General features: G+C 24.9%; 3 protein-coding genes across 6 annotated transcripts in view; 1 reads left to right on the top strand and 2 right to left on the bottom strand.

Annotated features, from left to right (window-relative positions):
- LOC126903707 (uncharacterized) overlaps positions 1 to 8,360 on the bottom strand; it is a 21,882-nt gene extending 13,522 nt beyond the window's left edge. Inside the window, exon 1 of the mRNA XM_050682461.1 lies at positions 8,344 to 8,360. The gene's annotated coding sequence lies outside the window, so the exon portion shown is untranslated. The remainder of the gene's footprint in view (positions 1 to 8,343) is intronic.
- LOC126904085 (uncharacterized) overlaps positions 1 to 24,626 on the top strand; it is a 70,948-nt gene that overhangs the window by 20,284 nt on the left and 26,038 nt on the right. For 2 of the 3 annotated variants that reach the window (XM_050682973.1, XM_050682899.1), the window contains 2 exons: positions 4,161 to 4,290; positions 9,919 to 10,023. In XM_050682973.1, the coding sequence (XP_050538930.1) occupies positions 9,984 to 10,023 (40 nt within the window). In that variant the 5' untranslated portion in view covers positions 4,161 to 4,290; positions 9,919 to 9,983. Of the gene's footprint in view, positions 1 to 4,160; positions 4,291 to 9,918; positions 10,024 to 15,676; positions 15,801 to 24,626 lie in introns of those variants that run through there. The other variant, XM_050682824.1, reaches the window with a different exon arrangement.
- LOC126903608 (uncharacterized) lies at positions 12,725 to 19,695 on the bottom strand. Of its 2 annotated transcripts, XM_050682025.1 has the most exons (4): positions 19,319 to 19,683; positions 13,682 to 13,987; positions 13,525 to 13,627; positions 12,725 to 13,198 (listed from the first exon to the last, which is right to left on the bottom strand). In XM_050682025.1, exons 2-4 carry the CDS (start codon positions 13,942 to 13,944, stop codon positions 12,821 to 12,823), a joined length of 744 nt encoding a protein of 247 aa, XP_050537982.1. In that variant the 5' UTR covers positions 13,945 to 13,987; positions 19,319 to 19,683; the 3' UTR covers positions 12,725 to 12,820. The 2 variants fall into 2 exon arrangements, with proteins under 2 accessions (XP_050537982.1, XP_050537899.1); XM_050681942.1 differs by having other exon boundaries at positions 13,525 to 13,987; positions 19,319 to 19,695.

Consider the following 24,626-nt stretch of genomic DNA (forward strand, 5'->3'; position numbering starts at 1 on the left):
AATTTTTTGTGAAAAAGTTGTCATTTTAAATCCCCCCTTGTGGGCAGGTTAAGGGTTAAATTTATGAAAAAAATATACCAAATGAAAGGTAATGATATTATGCATCTATATAAAAAAGAATTATATTGATATGTTTATTTTTGAAAAAGTTATGCCACTTTTAAGTAAAAAAAATTGAAAAAATTTCGAAAATTAGCGATTTTTAAATTTGTAATTTTTTTGGAGGTTTCCCCCTTTTACGGGGAACGAGGGAATTTTTTTCAATTTTTAAGGGCAATGTCTTCGACTAGATACGATTTATGATCTTTTGACGTATCATTGAAAGAAATCGGTTCGGTGAGAGCTGAGAAAAAGTGGTAACAGACACAAAAAAAAAAAAAACACATCTTAGTAAAACCAATACCTTCTCAGCTTCGCATCGAAGCTAAAAACCGTTTTTTAATAAGTATATAAAAAAAAACATTATGACAACGAGACCGGATTAGGACGACGTCCACAATAAGAGGACAAATCCTCGTAAAAGAGTATGCCTAGTCACCCTAAGTAATAAGTCATTAAAGTCGAACATTTCTGAGCCGAGCGTTTTGTTATTTTCTTTCATACTTATATTATAAACAAGCTAAAATGAAACAAGGTTGCTGATGTTGCGTTGTAATAGTTCCATAAATTATACAACTTATTAAAGTATTATATTAATTATTTAGTAAGCATAGCTAGTGGAGGTGAAACCGACCGGCTGTTTGACCGGGTACACGACTAACAAACTGTGTAGCAACTAGCTTTCTACGAGATGGTTGAAGCATGCGAATTCAAACTTTTTTAATTACAAAAGCAAGCCCGTCGTCGTAGTTTCTTCGTTTACTTTAAACGCGGAAATAATTGGGAAACCCCTTAAATTTAATGTTGAAAAAAAGCGTTAAAGAATCTTCGTGTTGTCAAGCTCCATTTCAGCCCAAGAGGTCTCCATTGTTTCATTTAACCATTTCAAAAATTACCAAAAATACACTTCCGAGTACCTGCTCCATCACTACAAAGACAATAATATTTTTCCATTAATTAGTTCCATTATTTAATATTAGCTATATAATTCAGTTCAGACATTTCGTGTGAAATGTTATAATAACAAAGTCATTAAATTTTCTTACAACGAAACTATTAAAATATATTTATATTTTTGATAAGTTATACAAGTATTTTTAATAGTTATAATGGTGTGCGCAATTAAAAATGTACGAAATTAATCTGAAGATAACTTTTGCATGCTACAAAAAATGTAACTCTCAATGATACTATACATTTATTACTCTTGTTCCTGCCGACATAACACCATTGTTAGCTGTTGTAACTATGTGTTTGTTTGACTTTATGGCATCGTCGATAAATGCAAGAATTATTTAATATTGTATTATCGGCGCCGTTTTTAAAGAACAGAACCAATCCAACTGTAAAAAGGAATATAAATGGGTATTATTTTCCAAACAACGATGTCTTAGACTCCAAGAGAGGCAGTCTATATTCGAGTAAGCACCTGGGACAACAATAACCAACTAACCAATATGACGGTTTACGTTATTATCGATGTACGGTTTTATTATTACACTTTCCGAGACAATTTATTTTATATACTTCATAGTTTTTATGATCATCTCTAGTATTTTAGTGTCTGTTTAATGTTCTGCAGTGCAGTGATTCGTAGCCACTTGCCTCCGACTGCAAACATAATGAGAATTTTTGCTCAAAACGTCTTTTAATAAAATAAAGTAACACTCAGTTAAGTCCACCGTCCAGACAATTGAAGTCTTGCACAACCGCTTGTTTGAATTGTATTGTGATATATTGTCAATATGAATAATTAAAATGGTTTCGTTAATTTCAATATTTTTTGATGCTTAACGTGTTTAACTCAATTCAGTAGCGTGTTTCAATAAGTGATTTTTTAACTTTAAAGATTATACCTTATGTAGAAACCGACATATTTTTGACTGTATACTTTGAAAATGTTGAATTTGGTCGCGGTAAATAATTTAGAAATATATCCTTTGAAAACAAATACTCGTTTTAGGTGAATTATACGTTTTAAACAATTTTATGATAGTCGGGAGAACTTAAAACTACATCAGACTATGTGTTGTAGTATTGGTTTTTAAAAGGAAAAACAATTGAAAATGCTCTTTAGTGTTAATGTAAGTCAAACATGAATATATTGTCGATAAGCTGGACTACTATTGAGACAAAGGTAACATTAGGTAAGCCACAAGAATATTGAACAATTGCTATAGACGTTGCTGTTTGGAGAAGCGTAAGATTTTCGGTGACCGGAAAAACTCGAGAAAAGCTACATACAAATGCGCAACGATAACACGAATACGTGATCAGAATGTACCATACTTGTTTTTTCCATCTTTCGCAAATTTCTCATTTTCCATAGACTTTTTTATAGCGTAAACTCAAAGCATATCGTCTGATGATTGAGTAAGTTACATTTCGTACAATATGGTATACACATAACTTGTACACAAAAGAGTCAATACTAACAACAAGCTGTTAGCAGGAAGAAATTTTATAGGACTGTGACAAAAAAATACTTAAAGAATTTCACTGACAATGATAACAAAGTTTGCCTGTAATACCTTTTTGATCTATTTATGTTTTAATGCGGTATCATATAGCACACACACACAGATATAAAATACCATAAGATTCCATGTCAATATTATCTATTTTTTAAAATTACAAAACAAATATACGACACGATTTATCAAGAATATTTATTTTATAAGCCTAAATAAGCTATTTTTACGGTCGGAAAAGTCTTACGAGATATTTTATTATTGTATTTTATATAAAAATAATATTCCGTTAGACCAATAAGCTGAGTAATGATAAAAAAAATTATCTCGTTAAATTAGTTAAAGCTAACAAAGACATTTTTATTTTTTAAATTAAACCACAGTTTTTTTTCATTTATTTTAGATAACTTCTGTTATATATTCTTAATTCTTTATTCTTAGTCTTAATTCTTTAAAATTAGTCGGTAATATTTTTACTTCCTTAGTGGTCAGCCGCATTGTTATAAATTTGTTTTCAAGTTATTAAATTAATATTACACGCACCATTGAATTACAAAATTAAACTTATTTTATTAGTATTATAATTCCACCGATTTTAAAAGTACAAAAGATTTTACTTACAATACAGTATGAAACAGAAAGAATATTATCAAACTTTTTAACTTTTACGAAATTTTCAGTAAATAGAAAACTATTTATGCAACATTGATAAAAAGTATGCAAACTGTCATTGTTGCAAAATGGCAAGTTGAAGTATTTTGAATGTATTGGTAAATAGTAATTTATATTTTAATATATTTTGCTCATACTATTATTATTCGTATGTACTCACATTTGAGTGTTTTAATAATAAACTAACCAACTTAGACAAATTAACGTTTAAGGATTTAAATAAAATGGAGGCAACTTGTTTGTCCTTTGGGTAAGTGGAAATAAACAAAGTAGTAGCGGTGAGAGTTACATTGCCCCATGCGAAACTAGCGACCCATATGTTCTTTTTTAGTGCTGGCCAAGCATATGTAATATTCATTTCATTGTCTCACATCACAAACACACGCGATCGTTACCAAGGGTTATAATTTAATACTTATTTTAAAAGGCAGCGTGTGAACACGCAGCAAAAATATATGAATTCCCTGTAAAAAAATATTAAAGAGTTATTATTTTCCCTCGAGATGATGGAAGAGTATTCTATAATTTGATACAATACCATTATGGTATTTTAATGGTGAAAAAGGATTAATTGCTTACCGACAAATAAAAATATATTATTGAAAAGTTCACATGATTTTGCGTAATAAAATCAAAATTATGTTTAACTATGTTGGGACGGTATAGATCAAAATACTGAAAATAAAATTCATAGCACATAGTTTGTACAATAATTAACATATCACGTATAACGAAAATGTAAATTTATTGCGAATATTTTTGAACAAAAATTAAATGCATGAAAATAATCGAGTGTATTATAATGTCGCAAAAGCAACAGTCGCAAAAATTTGTATTGATAACGTTACAATATTTATACGAAAAAGAGGTAATTTAATTATGTCAAATAATAATTTTACTCTTGTTTTATTTTTTTAGATTTGATATCAAGAAAAAATAAAACCAGTCGAGAAATCAGTATTCTGCACGGGAACGAGAACATGTAAAATCGATAACAACTCCAAGCAGTGGTTACCGGTGACAGAAGCGGCACGTTGCTGCACTCTAAGTGAGTGAATAACAACGAAAATATTACTATAGTTACATTAATAATATATTGCACTTATTACTTCGAGAAACATGGGGTTATTTCAAAGAAGTAGAAACATATTCGTATGGAACAAAAGGAGAATTAAATTTAATTATAATTCCGAGGTGAAATCAAATTAACCATAAGTATCAACTTAAGTACGAATGTTTTCCAGTCGGCGTGTCACAGAACCTTTCACCTTTTCAATTCTTGAAAATTATTTCAAAACTGAAATTGCTTTCTTAGCATACTATATACAGAGCATATATTGCATTAAATGTGTATATTATACACATTTTATGATAACCACTACTTGCTTGCCTTATTTTACCATTTCGTCCCTATCTTACTCTATTTTTCATTATAACATAAAAGTATACACGCATGCGATTGTCGGTTTATACTTTAACACGCTATAATTAAACCGTTCTATTATTTCGATATTAAAAAAAACTCAGCACAGTGGGATAGCGGCATAGTTAGTCAAGTATAAATTATATCTGATAGTGATTAAAATCACTATCATAAGAAATACTTTGATACTAATTTGTAGTTAGTGTTTAATTTTTAAAAGAAATTGTTGGATTATTCTTATAAAATCATCAACTCCTGTTTATTGAATTATATCCTTATTACAATTTTTATTATTTATAATTATGATACACCAATAAATACTTATTATAGTAATTAAATTTATTATAAAATTGATATCAATAATTTTGTGTAGTAATTAAGACACAGAAATTTAAAAAGAAAATGTTAAACTTCACTAAAATATTGAATGTTTATTAAATCATTTGCTTAATTAAAAATAACGTAATGTTTTTGCTTGACGTCCGATTTTTCATATTACAATAATCTCTGGGACAAATTTTTTTTAACATTAATGTGTACTTCAAAAACTTAAATTTGATATAAATTTAATTATGTCAAATGTTCCGACACATTTTCAAAAATTGTGTTAAAAAATTGTTTTACATTCGTAAGTGGTCGTTCCCAAACTCTTCCTGTACTTAGAATTTTTATAGAATTTTCATAAAAGTCATACCAAAAAAAAACTCATTGTCTTCTTTATATATTACATTACAATTCTATTAGAATTAGAATTTAAAAAAAATTGATCAGTTTTAAAATGCAGAAAAAAAATTAATTTTGAAAATGTAATTTTTAAAGTAACATGATTTTGAGATATTATCTTAAAATTCTAAAATTAAGAGATCTTTTCAAAACTTTGAAAAGTTCAATAAGATGACATTCGGATTCTATTAACGTATTGATCATTAAAATCAGTCCAGTGGAAGCTGAGAATATTTATAGACAGACATAAAATATAACACACACCATCACAAAACTAATACCTCTCTATCGAAGCTAACAAGTTATTTTCTTGGTACAACGTATTAATAACTATTCAAATAATAACAAAGCAGTTTTCAATTAATATGAAAGAAAAATCGACTTAATAACTGAAGTAATGTCTCAATATTGATAAATGTACTTAATACAAAGTATTTAACAAAATATTCGCTTAAGATATTACACATTTACAAAATATTAAATTTCAACTCATATTCTGTATCAATAAATTTTAATTTTATGACAATATTGTATGTTTTAACAACGTCTTATATTAATAAAATGATATAATAGGTTCAACTTAAAAACGCAATATTGTTGAACGGTAAAAACGTCAACCCCTTCGACGGTACGAAGTATAAATTTATATTCATATTTTATTTTACATTTAAATATCTACTTTTGTCTCGATTAATACCAATAAATTATATTTTATCATAAATAAACTCATAAAATTTGACTTAAACATTTTGCTTATTTGCTACTTAGCCGTCAATGTCAATAGAATACTTAATTACGAAAAATGGATGTTTGCATATCATAAATTCATTATTTTGAAAATATGAAACTCATTGTTCATTGAATAAAAGTAATGACTTTATATTTCATATACTCAAGGTTATTTGCAAGATGAATTTTCTTAATATAAGAAAGATCCAGGAAAACTGAAATATGGTATATTAATAAGAAATTTTGGATTAAATTTCATTTATAGTACAGGTGATATTTGGTAGTGAACATTTTTTTATTTTGATATCGAAGAAGATATCTTATCTTATAACTTATAACTTTTCGTAAGTTTTTGAAAATTCATAAAATTTACTTATTTTTAGGATCGATACGCAGCTGTAAAACTATTATGCTTTTTATGTTTTTTTTCTTTATATCTGATACATGAATACTTTTGTATATTTTAATACATTTTTTCAGGACGATAATGATAAACTATACGTCGAAATATCTCAAAACATATTTAATTGAAGCTATTAGCACTATAATTTTTCAAAATTATCTTTATCCCCGTAATTAAAGGAAATGCCCCAAAAAATTACGGTTATATACTGTCAATGTTAATGATTATAATTTTCACATTATATTAAAATAACTTTTTAAAAATTGAAAGCATTATTACAATTTTTTTTTATTAATATTTTAAATATTAACATTTCGGTCAATATATTTTTTTGAATTTAATTCATTATTCAAGGTATTGGTACAAAACTATACCAAAAATATTAATTTAAAACTAAAAATTTTAAAAATATTTATCTCAAAAAGCCACAAAAAATTACTTAAAATCGTAGATCAATATTGTTACCGATCGATAACAATTTCAGTATGTGTTAATCGTTGTTAATACAATTTTTAACAATTTTTCGTGGTATTTCGAATTAAATATTTATTAGTTTTAATTTAATATTTTTAAATGATCATTTTTACTATATAATTGAAGTTATTGGGATTAATAAAATTTAGTTTATATAATTAATCATTCTAAGTATGAAATCTCTCACAAGAATTATAACAGAAAGAATTTGAATGTAGTGTCACTATTTAGGAATATAAATATCAAAAGCTAAATGCACTCAAACGCTTCTTTAAATCTGCCTGTCACACAACAATTGTTCTAGAGATATATGTCAACAATGTATATATTTTACATTTGAAAAGTTGTTCAGTGTACAAAATTTATAAAAGTATTTAATACTTTTAACAGGTCCTATAGATCTATTCATTATTACATGAATGAGAAATACTTGTAATGGCAACTGAAAATATTTCCAGTTTTTTTTTGTGCTTATTGATTTCATCAATTGTAATGTAATCATGCAAAATAAAAAAAACTTCAAATTAAAGAATTTAGTGAATTATACTGAATAAAGTAATAATACACTAGTTAACAAACAAATTGAACTATTACATATGATAGTAATTTTTTAAGTAAAATCTTCCACCGAGTCCGATATAAAAGTAAAAAATGTAAAAAGTAGAATAGTTTTTGAGTTATTGTAAAATAAGTTTTCTCATGTAGCGCGAAAAAATTATACAATATATTCTATAGTATCATTGGTTAAAAATTCACGAATTTTTAAATATTTTACATAATATAAAGAATTTTAAATCTATAATGTTATTATTAAATATTTTTAATTTTACTTTTTCCTCATCGTTGAACTTTTTACTATTTATAAATATACCACCAATTTTTTAGCAAATAATTTAAAAAAAAGAATCCAGTGTATACGTTAAATGCATTTGATTTCAACAAGCCATTTAATTTTGGATTATGTTATCAAAACAGTTATAGTAATTATAACAAAATAATTAAATAATTATTTATCAAAAATATGTTTTAAGCTTAAAAAGTTCAGAGAACATTTGTTAGCCAACAATAAATTTAATTTTTATTTAAATTTCTTTATATTATATTGCAGTAAGAATTTTAATCAAGTATAATTGAATTTTAATTTTGATGCGGTAAAAAAACTACTTGAACATGCCTCTAAATTTATATTTTTACTATTAAACACATGCATTTATAATCAGTTGAAAAAGATGAATGTAAAACAATGTAGGTACTATGGTATTTCAAAATTAGATTGGCGAGTCTTGTTCAAAAGGATTTGAGATTTAAATGATTTACCATAGAAACACTTGTTGAACAATAAGAATTACCTTGTCTCATTATTGCAGTTATTTATTTGAGAACAATGCAAAATAAAATATTTAAAGCAAAAATATTAAATTTTTTTTCGTTTAAATGTTATTTGTCTCTATGAAATAATAGTTTGCAAAGCAAATTAATTTTCAATACATTATTCATTTTTCCACAAAAAATTTAAAAAATATTTTCAGAAATAAATTTTTACATATAATGAAAAGAACACCTATTGTCTTTTTCATATTGGTTTTTATTCGTACATTTCCATACTATGAATTAGGTGGTAAAATAGAGAATAATGTAGATACAAATACGTATATAATTCAAATCTATTTAAATAAAAATTAATTAGTTTAAAATGTGATATAAGTATATTTTAAAGAATTTTGGTCCTATAATATTAATACACTAATGTTTTTTTCAAACATTATTTGTTAAAATACTGTGTTTTATGTTTTATTAAATGTATTTTAAAATTTCATAATTCACTAATTAATTTTCTCTATAAATATAAAGATTTTTTAAAATAGGATTACCGAACATTGAATATTATAATGAATAGTTTATTATTTATTTAATCTATTATTTTTTCAGTTTTAGTTAAATATAAGAAATCAAAATAATAGTTAGAATTTCGGTGTCCACTAATAAAGAAATTGTTCCTTAAAGTAAATAACTGGTGATGTACTCGTTTATTTTTAGACCATCAGTATTATTATTGTTCCAATAGAAATCGTATAATATACAGTTATTCGCTTTTATTTGATTTCATCACCAATAAATAATAAAATAATGATTTTATTGATTTTAGTTCATTATAAAGGTGACTAAGCTTTAAAGAATTAATTTTCAGTGTAACATTTAAAAACCATGTAATTTAACCACATAATATAATTATAGGATCAACAAAATAAAGTGATAGTTAAAATGTTATCACAAGACATACATATTTTTTTAATATTTTTAGTTTTAAATTAATAATATTTTTAATATAGTTTTAATTAAAAAAAAAAAAAGATATACATTGGTCTGTTTTAAATTTACATTTTGGTTGGGAACTTTTATATAAGGGATCCGAAATAATTATGGTTTTTGAAATTGTTTATCATGTATAGTAAGTTAGTAGGCCTATATAAATTTTTTTCTAGAATTCGTTAGGTTAATAGTTGTAGAAACCAAAAATATTATGAAATCGCATACAAAACCTTAAAAAACTAAAAATCCCACCAAATTAATATGGTAAACCGATCATAAATAGTTGGGACAGAGGATGAGAAAATAAAAATAATCGAATATTTAAATAAATCGAATACAACTTTTTCTATTAATTTATAAATTATTAACATTTTTCATTTTTAGATTTAACCTTCAGTATTATAAAATTGTACTAACTTTGATGGCTTTCATCTTAACTGCTTTTCACTTATAACCAATTTTTATACTTATTATTTTACTAGCTGGATTTGAATAGATTGAACATAAAATAAATAAATTTTATATACATAAAATAAAAATAAAAATAGTCTAATAATTGTCAATTAAGTTTTAAAAATATGTATGATAGATTTAAAACAATATTTTTGTTATAGATTAATATTTGACAACTGAAGGTGAAGAAAAATCAGCCAAGATTAACCGCTCAAGGGAAAGGGCTATGGGCAAAGGAGATAAAAAGCCCACTGCCCAAAATAGCAGTAAGTACTTTAAAATTTACAGTACATAACTGTAGAAACTAGTTGACTTAATTTTCAATGAATCTTTGAGTATTGTTTTTATTTTTTTGGCTTTCGATTGTTTGTCTGTACATATTATGTAAATATATTTACTTAATACTTCTATCATAAATATAAATCAAAGCAATAACTTTACTTTAAAATAGTGGAAAAAACTAAATTCTATTTGATAAATATGAATTTCAAAATTATCTCGATCATATTTTATAGATAAGAATAATATTAAATTACTAAGATTTTGTTTACAGTTTGTTTGATGTATTATGTTGTCAACTGGAGGTTCATATTATTAAATAATTCTTTGGTGTAATATTTTTTCCATTTAAAAAAAAGAAATGATATAAAGAAATGTCTAAAAATTATATTTCTTTCTTTTCACTCATGTTATGTAATAATTCAATTAATCAGCAAAAGTACGGTAACTGGATTATTATTTTTTTGTGCTGTTCACGACTAATTGTAATTTTAACACAGTAATTCAATATAAAAAAAAATACAACAACTGTTCAGTACTATTAACAACCATCCACCGTTGTTAGATTTAGATATGGAAAATTATTTTATTATTATATTTTAATACTCTCCAATATACTGTGTTCTAAATAATATTAAAAACTTTTTTAATAAGCATTGAAATTTTTTATTAGGAGTCAGTATTAAGATATTTTTTTTGTTCGACATTTAAATGAATTTTAACAATACTTCAAAATTGAATTTAACGTTATTCAATATTTAATCGTTATAACATTCATACATTTAACGTTTATAATGTATATAAATTTATTACAATGAACAGTTTAAAGAAGCCACTAATGATTACTTTTTACTACATAATATTTCAAAATAAAATATTGTTTTACATTATAAATGAAATTATGTTTAACGATATTTTATGTTTGTTGATACAACAAATGTTTCATTTTACACTTTTTATTTTTAGATTTGTTTTGGTCAAAAAACTTTAGAATTATAAATTTATTTATATCGTTATAATTCTTCATTTTTTCTACAATGCTTTATCAGAAATAGTTGTTTATTAGATGAATAGCTTCTCTTCGAGTATTAGTTTAAACTGTACTATTACATATTATTATTAAAAAATATCCCCATTATAATATGTACTTTAGAAAATTACTGTTATGATAGTAAATTCCAATAATTGGATGGACAACTAGTTAATTTACTGGAAACGATCAATTTCCTTTGTCGTTACCCTACTTGTTAAGCTTATCGGAGACTGGTTCAAATTGTGGTTTGATGCTAAAGGGGTAATTTTTTACCTCAAAACGATTTCCTTTATTTTCTTATCCTTCGTTACACCGTTTGTGTAACGAGTTGTCTGCAGCTATAAAGATTAAACACACAAGATATGGAAGAACAGAACAAAAGATGATGTGACATGAAAAGGAAGAGTGCACTTGATTAAATTTTCCAACGCGCTAGTGGTTTATCGGGGCGGAAAACGGGTTGAAAAATTGAAACAGGAAATTGCTGCTGGTCTTATATGGATTCCTTTCTCTTCGTCTTAGAAAATTGGATAGGGAATTTTTTCTTTTCCTAATATCTCAAACTTTTGAAAACTCTTATACATTTTAGTGTACATCGATCGGGTTCATGTAATTTTTTGATTGTATATTTACATTTTACAATATAAATTATACATTTTTTTTATTAATAGTTAAATCATAGCGTTAATTATTAATAAAATTTATATAAATCAATAAATGTTTAAATTAGAACCAAAAAACATTTAGTAATCATGAAATTTTCGGCGATATCTAATGAAATACATAAAAACTTTATTTTATCATCGAACAATTAATTTTTTTTCTTTAATTTAATTGGCTGAAATGTTTTTGTGTTAAGTTACAGTTTTTGTGTTACGTTATTTTATTTTACTCGAAAATCTGATTTTCAAAACCAATTGGATAGTAGTTGATTTACTTTAATTTAGAAAAAATAATATTATAATTACGTTTATTGCTAATAATTTTTTACAAGAACCTTATCACACGATAATAATTTACTTAGGTTTTTAAATATACTTATTTTAATAACTACATAATTATATCTCCATTAGGAGGCATAAAAATTCTTAGGTTTTAATTTTAAAACATTTTATAAAATTAAAATCTCAATAATTAGATAGAAATCACTATAAGAATCAAATATTTAAAGGGGTTAGTGGATAAAGTTATTGACTGACATTTTTTTAACTAGTCAGGATTGCCAATTTTAAATATTTATAGTAATTCTATTAAAAATATCTTCACCGATGTATTATTTCCGTAACCATGAGTAAAAACCCAAATTATGATTAATATTATGTTTTTATTGCACTTCTATTCACGCATAAAAATAGATTTTCGAAAAAAATATCAATTAACACCTTTAATGAAAGCCTTACTCCTTCAATTACTATTTATTATATTATAAATTAAAATAAATTATTTAAGTTTAAAGCTTAAATACAAACTTAATTTTTTTTAAATAATAGTATATTTTATGATTATTTTTAATTAATTATTGTACTTAGCTGTACAAATTTTATTTTATGGAATTATCTCTCCAATGCGTTATTTTTATTTAGAAATTTGAAATGTTTACCATAATTATATTATGGTAATAGTAAATTTTTTTAACAATGTGTATTTTATAGTAATATTGTTAAATTCTTTCAATATATTTGAATGTATTTAAATCGCCAATAATCACTATCGTTCTCAAACATTAGTTTTAAATAATAATTATTTTAATATTAAGATGCGGATGGTTGCAAAGTTGTAGAATTTTCAGCACTCTTTGTGTTTATATCAACGGGCATATTGTCAGTGTCAGTTGGAGGATCTCCAGCAGGTGATGGCGATGTCATAGTTCGGTTGAATGATGTGATAGGTCCATAATATTTAACAGCCTCTTCTAGTGCTACCTTAATAACGGGCGGTACGCATGGGTTAGATTCCCAAAATGCACTACTACAGCCTAATACATCAAAACATGTATATCTAACAGGACTATTAGCTGGAGCACAGCACGAGAGAATAGCCCATACACAACGAGATGGCTCCTTACCATTATCCGTACCTCCTGTGACTACATCAACTTCTTCAGCATCATCATCAGGATTTCCAGATTCCTAAATATCAAAAAATCCTTAAGTAATAAAAAAAACCTTTTTTATACAACTTATTAAAGATTCGCGATATCTCAATTTAAATTTATTAAATTTGCTAAATAAGTTTAATCAAATGAATCAATTATTTGTATGCATTAATCATTTTCAAAATGTTCAATATACATTTAGCTGATTTACTTACTTAAATTAAATTTAAATTTCCTTATAGATTGGAACGATTTTAAAATATTATATCGTTTTATGAACTAGCTACGTATACTTATCATTACAGTGTGGTTAGGATTAAACATGCTCGATTTCCTAATTGGTTACGTGAATAATCTTACTTCATCACTGTCATCTGGACTTGTTCCGTTCGTTGAACAATTGGCTGTCTTGAAAACGATTACCAACACGTCATTCGATCTCTTTGGTTTTGGCGGATGGTACCTATTGGATGTAAAAAAATAAGGAATCATCCATGATTGATACTGCAACTCGTACCTAGGTCGAGGAATCGGTGCGATAAAACCAGTTGAGCTTGATGGTCCATTCTGCCCTGGTCGGAGTTGTCCTATTAAATTGTTTTGAGTTTCTGGGTTCAAAATTATAAAGGGATTGTATAGTGGTTGTTCGATACCCGTTTGAAAGAGTCTGGCGAACCCGGTTCGGAGTTCATTGCTAAATGAATTGGTCGACAAGCCAGAATTTGAGAGAACGGGATTAAGAAACAAAACGACAAACGCGGCTATTAATCTAATCCACATCGTGTTTGAATTTTTTTGTTTTATGTTTCAATTGACCAAAAGTCTGTAATTTAATAGATATATTTGAAATATTATACATTTGTATAACTAATAAAAAAGAGATAATTATGCTCAATAGGCTTCGATTTTATGAATATGTGTAATTTGAACAACATTTGGGGCTTTAGATTTAAATTAATATTTATTAAAAATAAATTTATTTCCATAATATGGAAAAATAAAGCATTTTATGCTTTATAAGAAATATTATACTTAAAAATGTTGCCACCTTTGTACTTCTAAATAATGATGAATTTTAAAAATATTTTTCTAACTTAATATTAATGATTAATTTAAAATAAATACGTCCTTTATCCCGACATTTTTTTTTTTACAATATTTATAAAAAACGTGTTCCATGTATTAATAATTTTTATAATCCCTAATACTTTTCTCACCAATGACTGTATTTAACTTTTTAATTTTAATTTATAATTTCTAAGAACGCATTTAATATTTATATAGTAAATGTATGTAAAAACTTATTTCATGAGTCAGTATTAGTATTGTATGAATAATGAAGATAAACTTATATTTTAATATTATCTTCTTTCCTAATGTACATTCAATTTACCCTAGTAATGAATTACCATCATATATTTTTCACTTAGGAAAATTGTGAATACCATTTATTATATTAACTGAGTTTGAATTTTAGCACATTACTGTTTGCAAATACTTAAAGATTCCACTGAACTGTTTAACATAGTAGTTTTGATATTTCTAGATAAGGTTTAACATGATAGTAAGCATATTAAAGTGCATAGTTTTAAGTCTTTATGTCGTACGCATTCTTGAAACTAGCAATGCTGTTTGTACAAAATTAAACTCTTCGCATAATTCGCATACTACATGTAAAAAAGCTAGGGAATTTTTCCTTAAATTTATCCTTTTTTTTATAAACATACCATACTGTTTTCTATTGAATTATATATTTTCTGGACTAATTTTAAGTTTCTTTAAACTGATAGCCAAGAATCTTTAAAATTTTAGTTAAAAACTATTTTTAAATTAGTATGTAACAACATTTGTTTACTAAATTCATTATTCTTATAAATAGTTCAAAAACAGTTTTCTGTTAGAGATCATTTTTTTTAAATTAATTAATTTATTAACGTTACGGTACAAAATTTCTCTCACCTTGATGGCTGTTTCATTAGGATTTTTTATTTTAATGTAACAAAACAAGTGCTGACCAATATTTATTTAAACAAAATGAAAAATCTATACGAACATCTATGGTATTACCAAATACATGTGTATAAATGTATTAGTATGTGCTTAAATATTCTACAAATGATTCCCGCGTGCAGAATGATTTATGCGATATTCCCATTATAAATTACACAACACATACATTATATGTTGAATTCAAGCTATCAATATTAAAAATACAACTTAAAAGTAACTCTAATGATCGAATGACATTCATAATTTACGAGCTCTAACATAACTTAGATTCAAATCTGAAAAATTATTCTAAGTAACCAGTACTGTTTAAAAAATATAATTTTTATTTCAATATTAATTAAAATTTAAGTTTCTCATACTATTAAATTATAAAGTGAATAAGAATTATTTTTAATTTAAAAGTAATGATAAAAATGTACATAATAGTTTCTTCGTCGATTATTTACAATAAAAATCATAATGTACTACTTTTTAATGTATAATTATGTTTTTTTTGCCAAAGTTTCATACATTGTACAGAATAGAAGGAATTGTCAAACAGCTCAAAAGGTATTATTCTAAAATATATATGGAATCCTCAGCTATACTTCAGTTGCATTATCTTCTTTTCAGAATTAGAAGACTAGGTACGTCAATACTTCTCAAAAGTTTCTTCATAAATAATTTTACTCTCACCTTTTATTATTGCCTTTTTACTCTACTTATTTTAAGTATTAAAAAATGCCAAAACATAGATGTCGAAATGCTGTTTTATGATTCTTATTACTTTCATTCCACTTTTATTATTGCTCATACATTTTGTCGCATACTAAGTATTATTATTTATAATATAAAAAGGTAACAATACACTAATTGATGGGTTTTATTCACTTTACATATTCTTTTCTTTAAAAAAAAAAAATAAATATTATTATCAGTTTATTTGATAGCGATTAACCGCACGACGCATGATGGTTGATAAATAAGCTCGTTTTTAGAACTTTTTCTAAGTCTAGTCATATGACTAGTTGAAGAATTTAAATTATTCTTTGATAGTTTCACAATGCGCGTGACCTAGCTTTGACATAAAGGACTTACTTTACTGGACAAGCATCAAAGTTCTTTGCATGTTTTTAAATGATTAATTTAACATATTGTTTAAAAAAAAATAATTATCAATGTTATGGCTTCAACCTTGCTTTATAGAATGTTCAATGTTGAAAATATAAAAGCATTTATATTTTTTTGATTGGTCCATTAAAAAATTATGAAAATAATGCATGTATAAAATATACCACAAGTCAAATAATAAATATTTATAATTGATTAGTTTATTAATTTAAAATAATTATTATGAATATTAAGTGTTAAAGAAAAAAACGCTCTAATTGACAGTTCGGTCTTCACAGAGAGTTAATATAAATATCTCTGACGTTATTAGACTGTCCACCGTCTTAAGTTCTAGCATTATCTTGTATTTATTAATTTACTCCAAAAATTATTTCATAAATTATAATAAAATTACTGATTAAAATCTTGCTAAAGTTAAATGGTAATATATTATTTTTTCACAATTAAATGGAAAATCGTCTATATTAAATTTTTATTTATCAATAACCAACTTTATATTTTTACTTTTAGAGATAAGGATTTAGTACTTAAAGATTTAGAAAAGATGAGGAAAGGGTTAGTGTTTATTTTTACCATAACACGCAGATTAGAAATCTTCTATGTTGCACATCCTGTTTGTATATAACTATAATTACATTAACTCAAAAAGTAATAATACAAAAGTGGTTATCGATCAATAAAATATTAATATTGATTAATATTGATATTAATAAAAATTAATACCATTTACTTTTGAAAGTTAATCCTAAAATTTACCATTAGATATAATTTTTTGTTACAATAAAATTGATAAATAGGAATAACTTACATATTAATGAAAAATTGGGGGACAGTATATTTAATAAATCAGACTACAATATATTTGTTTACATCATACATTTAATAATATTACCAACAGAAGAATAAAATTAAATAATATATTAACATAATTTTATAATACGGAATTCATTAGATACTTTAAATTACAGAGGTCAGTGTTATTCTTAGATAAAGGTATGACACTTTTTCTTTGCGATAGCATTTATTTTTTGCTCGAAAATACTTTATATTGATATAGATCTTATACTAATATTGCTTAAAGAAATCGTGGTCAGTTATTTTTAATATAAATCTGTGTTTAATGCATGACGGAGTCCTTGTAATAGTGTTTGAATAGCAAAACCATGAAGATGACAAAATCTACTTATATGTAATGCAATATACATTGTCCTTGGAAAAAATAGAATTTTTGGAGGTAATAATTAACTGTTACCTACTCTTCTAACTGAATGTAATAAATCATTTTGTGTAAATGAATAATTTATTAAATAGGAAATATACATATATAGTCCAGAATAAAAAAGATGCCATAAAATTTAAAATTATTATTTACATAAAATATCATATCTTACTTAAAATTAATTTACTTATTTTATCTTTCAATTTTTAATTTTCTATTAATATACTTTATTATTATCATTGAAAAAAATGAGGAAAATAAAAATATTAAAACGAAACTAATTTATTATGGATATTGGGTGAGAGAATAAGGGATAAAATGGTAGATGGAAGATTGCTAAAACACTACCCTCGTACATGAAATAGCTCTTGGGATATCGCATAAATTTTCACGTCACTTTAAGCAACGTCATGGAATGTGTGTCATGATTATAAAAACAGGAATCATTGAATAAGAGTTGTTCTTATTTCAATTATTCTTTAATATTACTCGAAAAAAAATGTTATTCTGTTGTTTACAATATAATTTTTAGAAATGTAAAACACATTAATAAATTGGAAAAATAGATTAAAAAATATTTTAATCTATTTTTCCAATTTATTTCATACAAAATATTGTAATTATTAAAATTCAAAAATTTCTATTGTAAAATTATCGAGTTATAATTAATCTTAACCAGCCTGAAATTCAATTATTATTTGTCTACTAAAAATCAAATTCATAATTTATTTATTTTTAATAGAACTTTTTATTTGTATATATTGCATACACTGTATCGTACATTTTACACACGACCTATTCGAAACAATATAAGTTAAGAAAACATTTACAATATAAATCCTTTTACGGTCAATTAAATTAATTTTTAATTCGTTCGTGATAATTAATCATCAACATGCGAGTGTTAATAATCAATATAATTATAATATTTCACAATTTGAGAAAAATATCTATTTTATTTTTGGTTCATTTAAGCTAATCTTATATTGTTCATTAATTCATCGAAATACTTATTCTTTATTTGAATAGCTATTTACTTTTATTGATTCAAATTTCAAATTTAAATTTTGTATCTGACTCAATGATTTCTATTAAGACAGTGATTTTATAAATGAAATTATAGTACGATTACGTTTCAAAAATTAATATTATATAATAATGATTTAATTAACATTTAATAAAATAGTCATTATAATTTATGTTCTTGATCATTATCATACAGATATATTTTTTAATAAACTTTTAAAAAATGATTTTAGCTAAATTATAGATATTTTTTTAACTATAAAGATTTAAATATAGTTCTATAAAACTTAACAGCTATTTTTGAGAAGTTATTAAAAGTGAATTCTTAAAAAATGATGAGAGAAAATAAGGTGTACTAATGCGCTTATTTTGATTTATGCGATTTTTTCCACCGCACTTTTTTAATTTCCCGTCTTTTANCTATAAAACTTAAGAGCTATTTTTGAGAAGTTATTAAAAGTGAATTCTTAAAAAATGATGAGAGAAAATAATAATACTAATGCGCTTATTTTGATTTATGCGATTTTTTCCACCGCACTTTTTTAATTTCCCGTCTTTTAGTGAAAAAACTTCGAAAATGAAAATAAGCTGGCTGAAAATTATTTTTAGGTAAAAACTGTACCTGAGAGTCAAATCTAATTATAACATTAATAATAAGATTTTAAACGTATTACAATAAATTAGTTAATGTTTTTATAATTAATTTACAAATTTAAGTACCCCAAAAAGAGTTATAATAAACAAATAACGATGCAAGCACAAAAAAATCTTTAATCAATAGTTACTTACCTTAAGACTTTTCTGCGTTTTTGGATTGTCTAAAGATGTTTTGTCAGAGTTTTCCTCGGCATAAACTCAAAAATCGTACTGACCGTTGGGTATGTGGAAAACGATAGTGATGTTTTCAGCTTCATTCCAGCTCTAGGTGCTCGTCGTCATCGCCCTTGAATGTCGGCATCAGACCATGCACCGAGGATAATCGGGACTTGGAGTTTCCGGAGGATTCTGACGTTGTATTAGAATGTCCTCAACGCATAAAAAGTAAAATGGCAAACAATAATAAATCAACACTGCTAAAAACGACCAAATCATGGTAGGGTGACAAATTCAGGCAAACACAAACAAAATGGGATTATCGTTAAATCTGTCGCATGACCGACCGTGGCGAGGTCGAGGGTCATTATGGTGTTAAAATTATGTGTATCTGTTGCGCATTGTTCCTTTTCACTAATTACTTCTATACAAAACGTAAAACGATACTATCATATCATAACGGCTTTCGGTCGCCTAATCACATTAGTCGGCGTATAATAGTGTAGTTTAGGACTCTGGGATAGGTCAAGCGTATCGTTCTCTCGACATTTGCTATTGCAACCTCAGAAATTTCCATACTATTAATTATGTATAAGTAAAGACGTGAAATAAACACGATTATTTTGATGCTGAAGATAGTCTTGCATTGAATTTTAAGCCGCCTAAAGTATGTGAATCTGAATTCAATTTCGGATTGTAGATGGTGTTGAAATATTCCTTCTACTGTAATACATTAAGTACATTTAAATATTTATAGGCCAGTTAAACAGCATTGTTGTATGCAGTGAAACAGTGAAAAATTCTTTCCTAACAAAAATATATTATGCGAGTTTCATCAACAAACAAATCCTCATCGAGTCAGTCCACCTTTATCTACGCCCGGAAGAGTCTGATAATTAGAAGTCTTACGATAAATAGGCTTACGCAAACAACTTACAATTGCAAAGAAATACTTGAGTGAAAATAAGATTTTTATCATCGAGTTTATAATATATTTATATTTAATAATTATTTTATTTAACTTAATAAAATGTTGTTTACCTCTTTTATGGTGATAAACATTTATGCGTTATGTTAATGATTAAAGACAGTCGATAGACTTCGTGTAAATAATTTCATTGTTTCTTTGCTTATTATTTTTGAGTAGTTTATTTTTTAGTATTAATTTTGAATATTGATACAGTGCGTACTGACAATTACATAGTAATATTGTTTTAACCCCAACAAATATCTCACCAAACATACTATTATTATATTTAAAATTAAATACTTTATTGGTTTTTAGTATTTAAAGGTTATTTCTTCTAAGACAGCGTGTAGAAACTAATATAACCAAAAACCTTTGATTACAATTTGATTAACAATATTCTTTGTATTTGTATTTATTAAATTAAGAGTATAAATATGAAATTATTGAAAAAATAATCAACTTTTGAATTTGAATTCCCATCAATGATATTTATATTGTGTTGTTTAGCGATTAGCAAACAAATAAAACAATACCTTTTTATGATACTTATCTGAATACTTAATTTTGAATGAATAGAACTTCTAAGAGGGTTAATATCGCTTAATATCCATGGTTATTTACTCATTTGTTTTTTCGATTATCATAATTTGTTTCAATGCAAACAAACATCCACTTACATTTAATAATATTTATATACTATATAATATGTATGTAGTTTAATTTTACATTTGTACTTTATTTAATGGTAATTTTTATTTATTTTTAGAACTTAAAAAAAAAACAGAATACAAACGTACTAATTTATTTTTGGAGGTAATGGTATTTTTTACATGGTTGATAGATCAATCGAAATATATTTAGAATTATGCAAGTATTCAAACAGTTTTTTCCTTAAAATCTGCGCATAATTTATTTTTATTATTTTTCTAAAAGTAAAAATACTTGATTCTCATTTACATGTTTTCAGAATTTCGCTTAGTTCGATCACCAGCAATACTAACCTTTAAATCCTTATTTAACCAATTATTTTCAGAAAAACTATTTGTCTTTTTTCTAATGTATTTCCAAAAAAATAACTCATAAAAATGAGTCTGTACATAACTTCATATGATAAATGGTATAACCGAAGAAAAATAGTCTTATTACTCCCACTGTCAGAATACGACCATATGTTACTCGATTGAATACTATTATCATTACTTCAGTTCATACTACGGTCTATGTTGAAATTGAATTTCCGAAGTAGAACATAACTATTATTAATTGTGTAATGGAATAATAATTCTAGTAGATCGTCTAAATGATAACTTTAGCTAGATGCATATTGGTACTTAAAAGTATTACCGGAGAAAGTAGTTAAAATATACATTTACTTATAAATTGAACAGATTAAAAGGTTTTCCAGAGCAATGCAGATGAAAATTAGCATGATTACAATTACATTTGTTAACCACGCTATATCAAAATTAAAACCAGAAATACTAATTAATTACTATTTGTATAACAAATATTTGGTAGTGAGTTGGAAAATTTGTAGCTCTAAATTTGTTTGAGTTTCAACGACGATGATTAAAATATAACTAGTCTGTTTAATTTTTAAAACTAACATCTTATACGTTATAGTTTTTAATATTATGTGTTATCTCGTAATTTTATTCATAGTTTGAAGTTGTTTTTATGAAATTACTTAAATCAAAATAATATCACGTACAGTACATATTTTAACTTTCTCTACATGATACGTAAAAATAACATTTATCACGAAGTCGTTGCACATCAATAGAAATACCACTTGTATAGAATATATGTTCATAAAATTAAAAATAGTAATAACAAATCAAACAAATTGCTCACTTATTTATTATTTAAACATGTTGAACTTTAATTTATCGTCGGTTTTTTTCGATCAACGATATTTTTATAGATTATTTAAGATTACAAAGCTAAATAAAACAATTTTATTCGATATTTGCCATTTAAAAACATGGTTTAATTAAAAGTTCCCCTTATATATGCTGTTTCTAAAATCAATATAAGAAAAGGGTCACTTATAAAATTAATAGTGCTGATCAAGACAAAGTGAATAAAATAAACGAAAAAACAAGTTTTTCTTAATATAAAAAATTTAAGAAAGTTTTGTTTATTAGTTTTCAAAAATATTTACGAGTAAAATTGTTTTAATATAAATATAAGCCGTTTATTAATGAAGTTTATGAAGTACATTTAATAATATACGGGCTTATTTTATGTATAAAACTCTTAAGAAAATGAAAAATTAATGCATTTTTAAATTGATCTAAATAACAAGTACGCAACAAGGTGTAGGTAAAACAAAGTTGAATAAAAGGACTTTAATATTTAGTGGCCTATTTGAAGTGTTAAAATTATGTTTGTATTAAACTAATGATAAGGCAACCTTATTTTGTGTAATTTAGACTATACATCATGTTTTTGTGTTATTAAAGGTTAAAAACTCAAACTAAAATATTATAAAATTTCACAAAAAAAAAAAAACAAATGTTTTAGAAAAATGTATAGGTATAATTTGTTTTAATAAATGAAATAGCTTTAAAAACATAGTAGAATTAAAAATGTTGATATTGTTTATTTATTTATTTTTTTTTTTTTGTATTGAAAAATATTTAATTAAAATTTTAAAAGTGTAATGATTATTGATTTATACTTGTTTTTTGAAGTTTTCAATGTAAAATTTAGAGAAATTAAGAAACTATCATAGCGTCAATCATTTTGATAAAAATAAAAGTTTCATAGAATTAATTGTATTCTGACATTTCACACTTTCCATTTTATACTTGGCGTTCGTAAAAATATATTGTTTACCCTTAAGGGCACGCACGAAAAAATGGAAGTGCTTTTATTTTAAAATATAAGAACGCAAAAAAAAAAAGTTGTACGTAGTATCGACTTTCCCCTCTACCTCACTGAGCAACACTTGTTGCCTTCTATTCTACTTTCCCTCTTCTCAAGTTTTCTTTCATTTGATCGTTGCTGTTCTTCTCAAGAGTTTTAGAACATGAGTTATTATATCAAAGATTTTTAGCGTTTTAGCCCTTACGATAGTCGCTTATTGATCCACTCTTCAAAAAATTGTATACCTAAAAAATATTAAATAATATAACCGCTCAAAGGATACACTCAACATAATAATTTTAAAACGAAGAAACTTTAAATTTTATTCTAAAAGATATTATTTAATAAAATTAGACTCTTATTTCCTTATATTCATTTCAAATCTGATTAAATTTTAATTATGTTCTGAAGAAAACCTAACTATTTCAAATTTAACAATTTTTTGATTGGAGAGCAAGAACTATAGTTTTATTTCTAAATATAAATATAAAATGTTGGTTGGGAGCATAATAAATGGAATTAAACTTACAACTCTGAATAATCAACCTTATTGTTAAGCAAGTTAAAACCCAACTCACATCGTTACACTTTCTCTTTACTAAAAATATTGGAGTATTTTATTTTATTAAAAATTATTTGCAAAAAATATTGTTAAAAATAATTAATTAATTTTTTTTTATCTATTTTTTTGAGTATATGTAATGACTCTTTATAAATTTAAAATAACATTAGGAGTCTCATAAAAAAAAGGATTATTTTGAGGAAATTCTCCTAATTGAAAATTAATTTTTATCAATTATATGATATTTGAAATATTTGAAAATGGAAACGTGTAATATAATCAATTAAATTTAAATGTTTTTATAATTATATCTTTGAATTATTTTTTGGACATGGCCTATTTTTACATGAAGTTTAAGTGTCAATGCTAACTATTTTTTTTACAAAATCTGATTAAAATTAATACTTGTGTAATAACAGTAATTAATTAAATATAACCTTCCATAATTTTAATATACACTATGTGTTAATTAATACATATTTATTAGAATTTTTATGATTTACCTGAAAAACTTAAATAATTTTGTTGTACACCATTTCTTTGTTTAATTGGTATATTAAATGTAATTAATAGATAGTACAGGATTTGGTTATTAATTACAATCAAAAACCATTTCATTTTAGTAAAGAAAACAATCTGGATAAAGTAAATTATGATAATATATCAAAATCTAACTGTTATAAATTAACTATAGTAATTATAGTATGATTACAACTATATTGGCCTACCATTTAGTTAGTGATCAATCAATCATGTATGATAATAACGCGCGTAGATCGTGATTCATGGTGAGAAAATATTTGTTTTTTAGCTTCGATGCAAAGCTGAAAAGGTATTAATTTTACTATGATGTGTTTTTTTTTTTTTTTTTTTTTTTTTTT

Source organism: Daktulosphaira vitifoliae, unplaced genomic scaffold, assembly GCF_025091365.1.
Source record: "Daktulosphaira vitifoliae isolate Bord-2020 unplaced genomic scaffold, ASM2509136v1 Scaffold_1, whole genome shotgun sequence".
NCBI lineage: Eukaryota > Metazoa > Arthropoda > Insecta > Hemiptera > Phylloxeridae > Daktulosphaira > Daktulosphaira vitifoliae.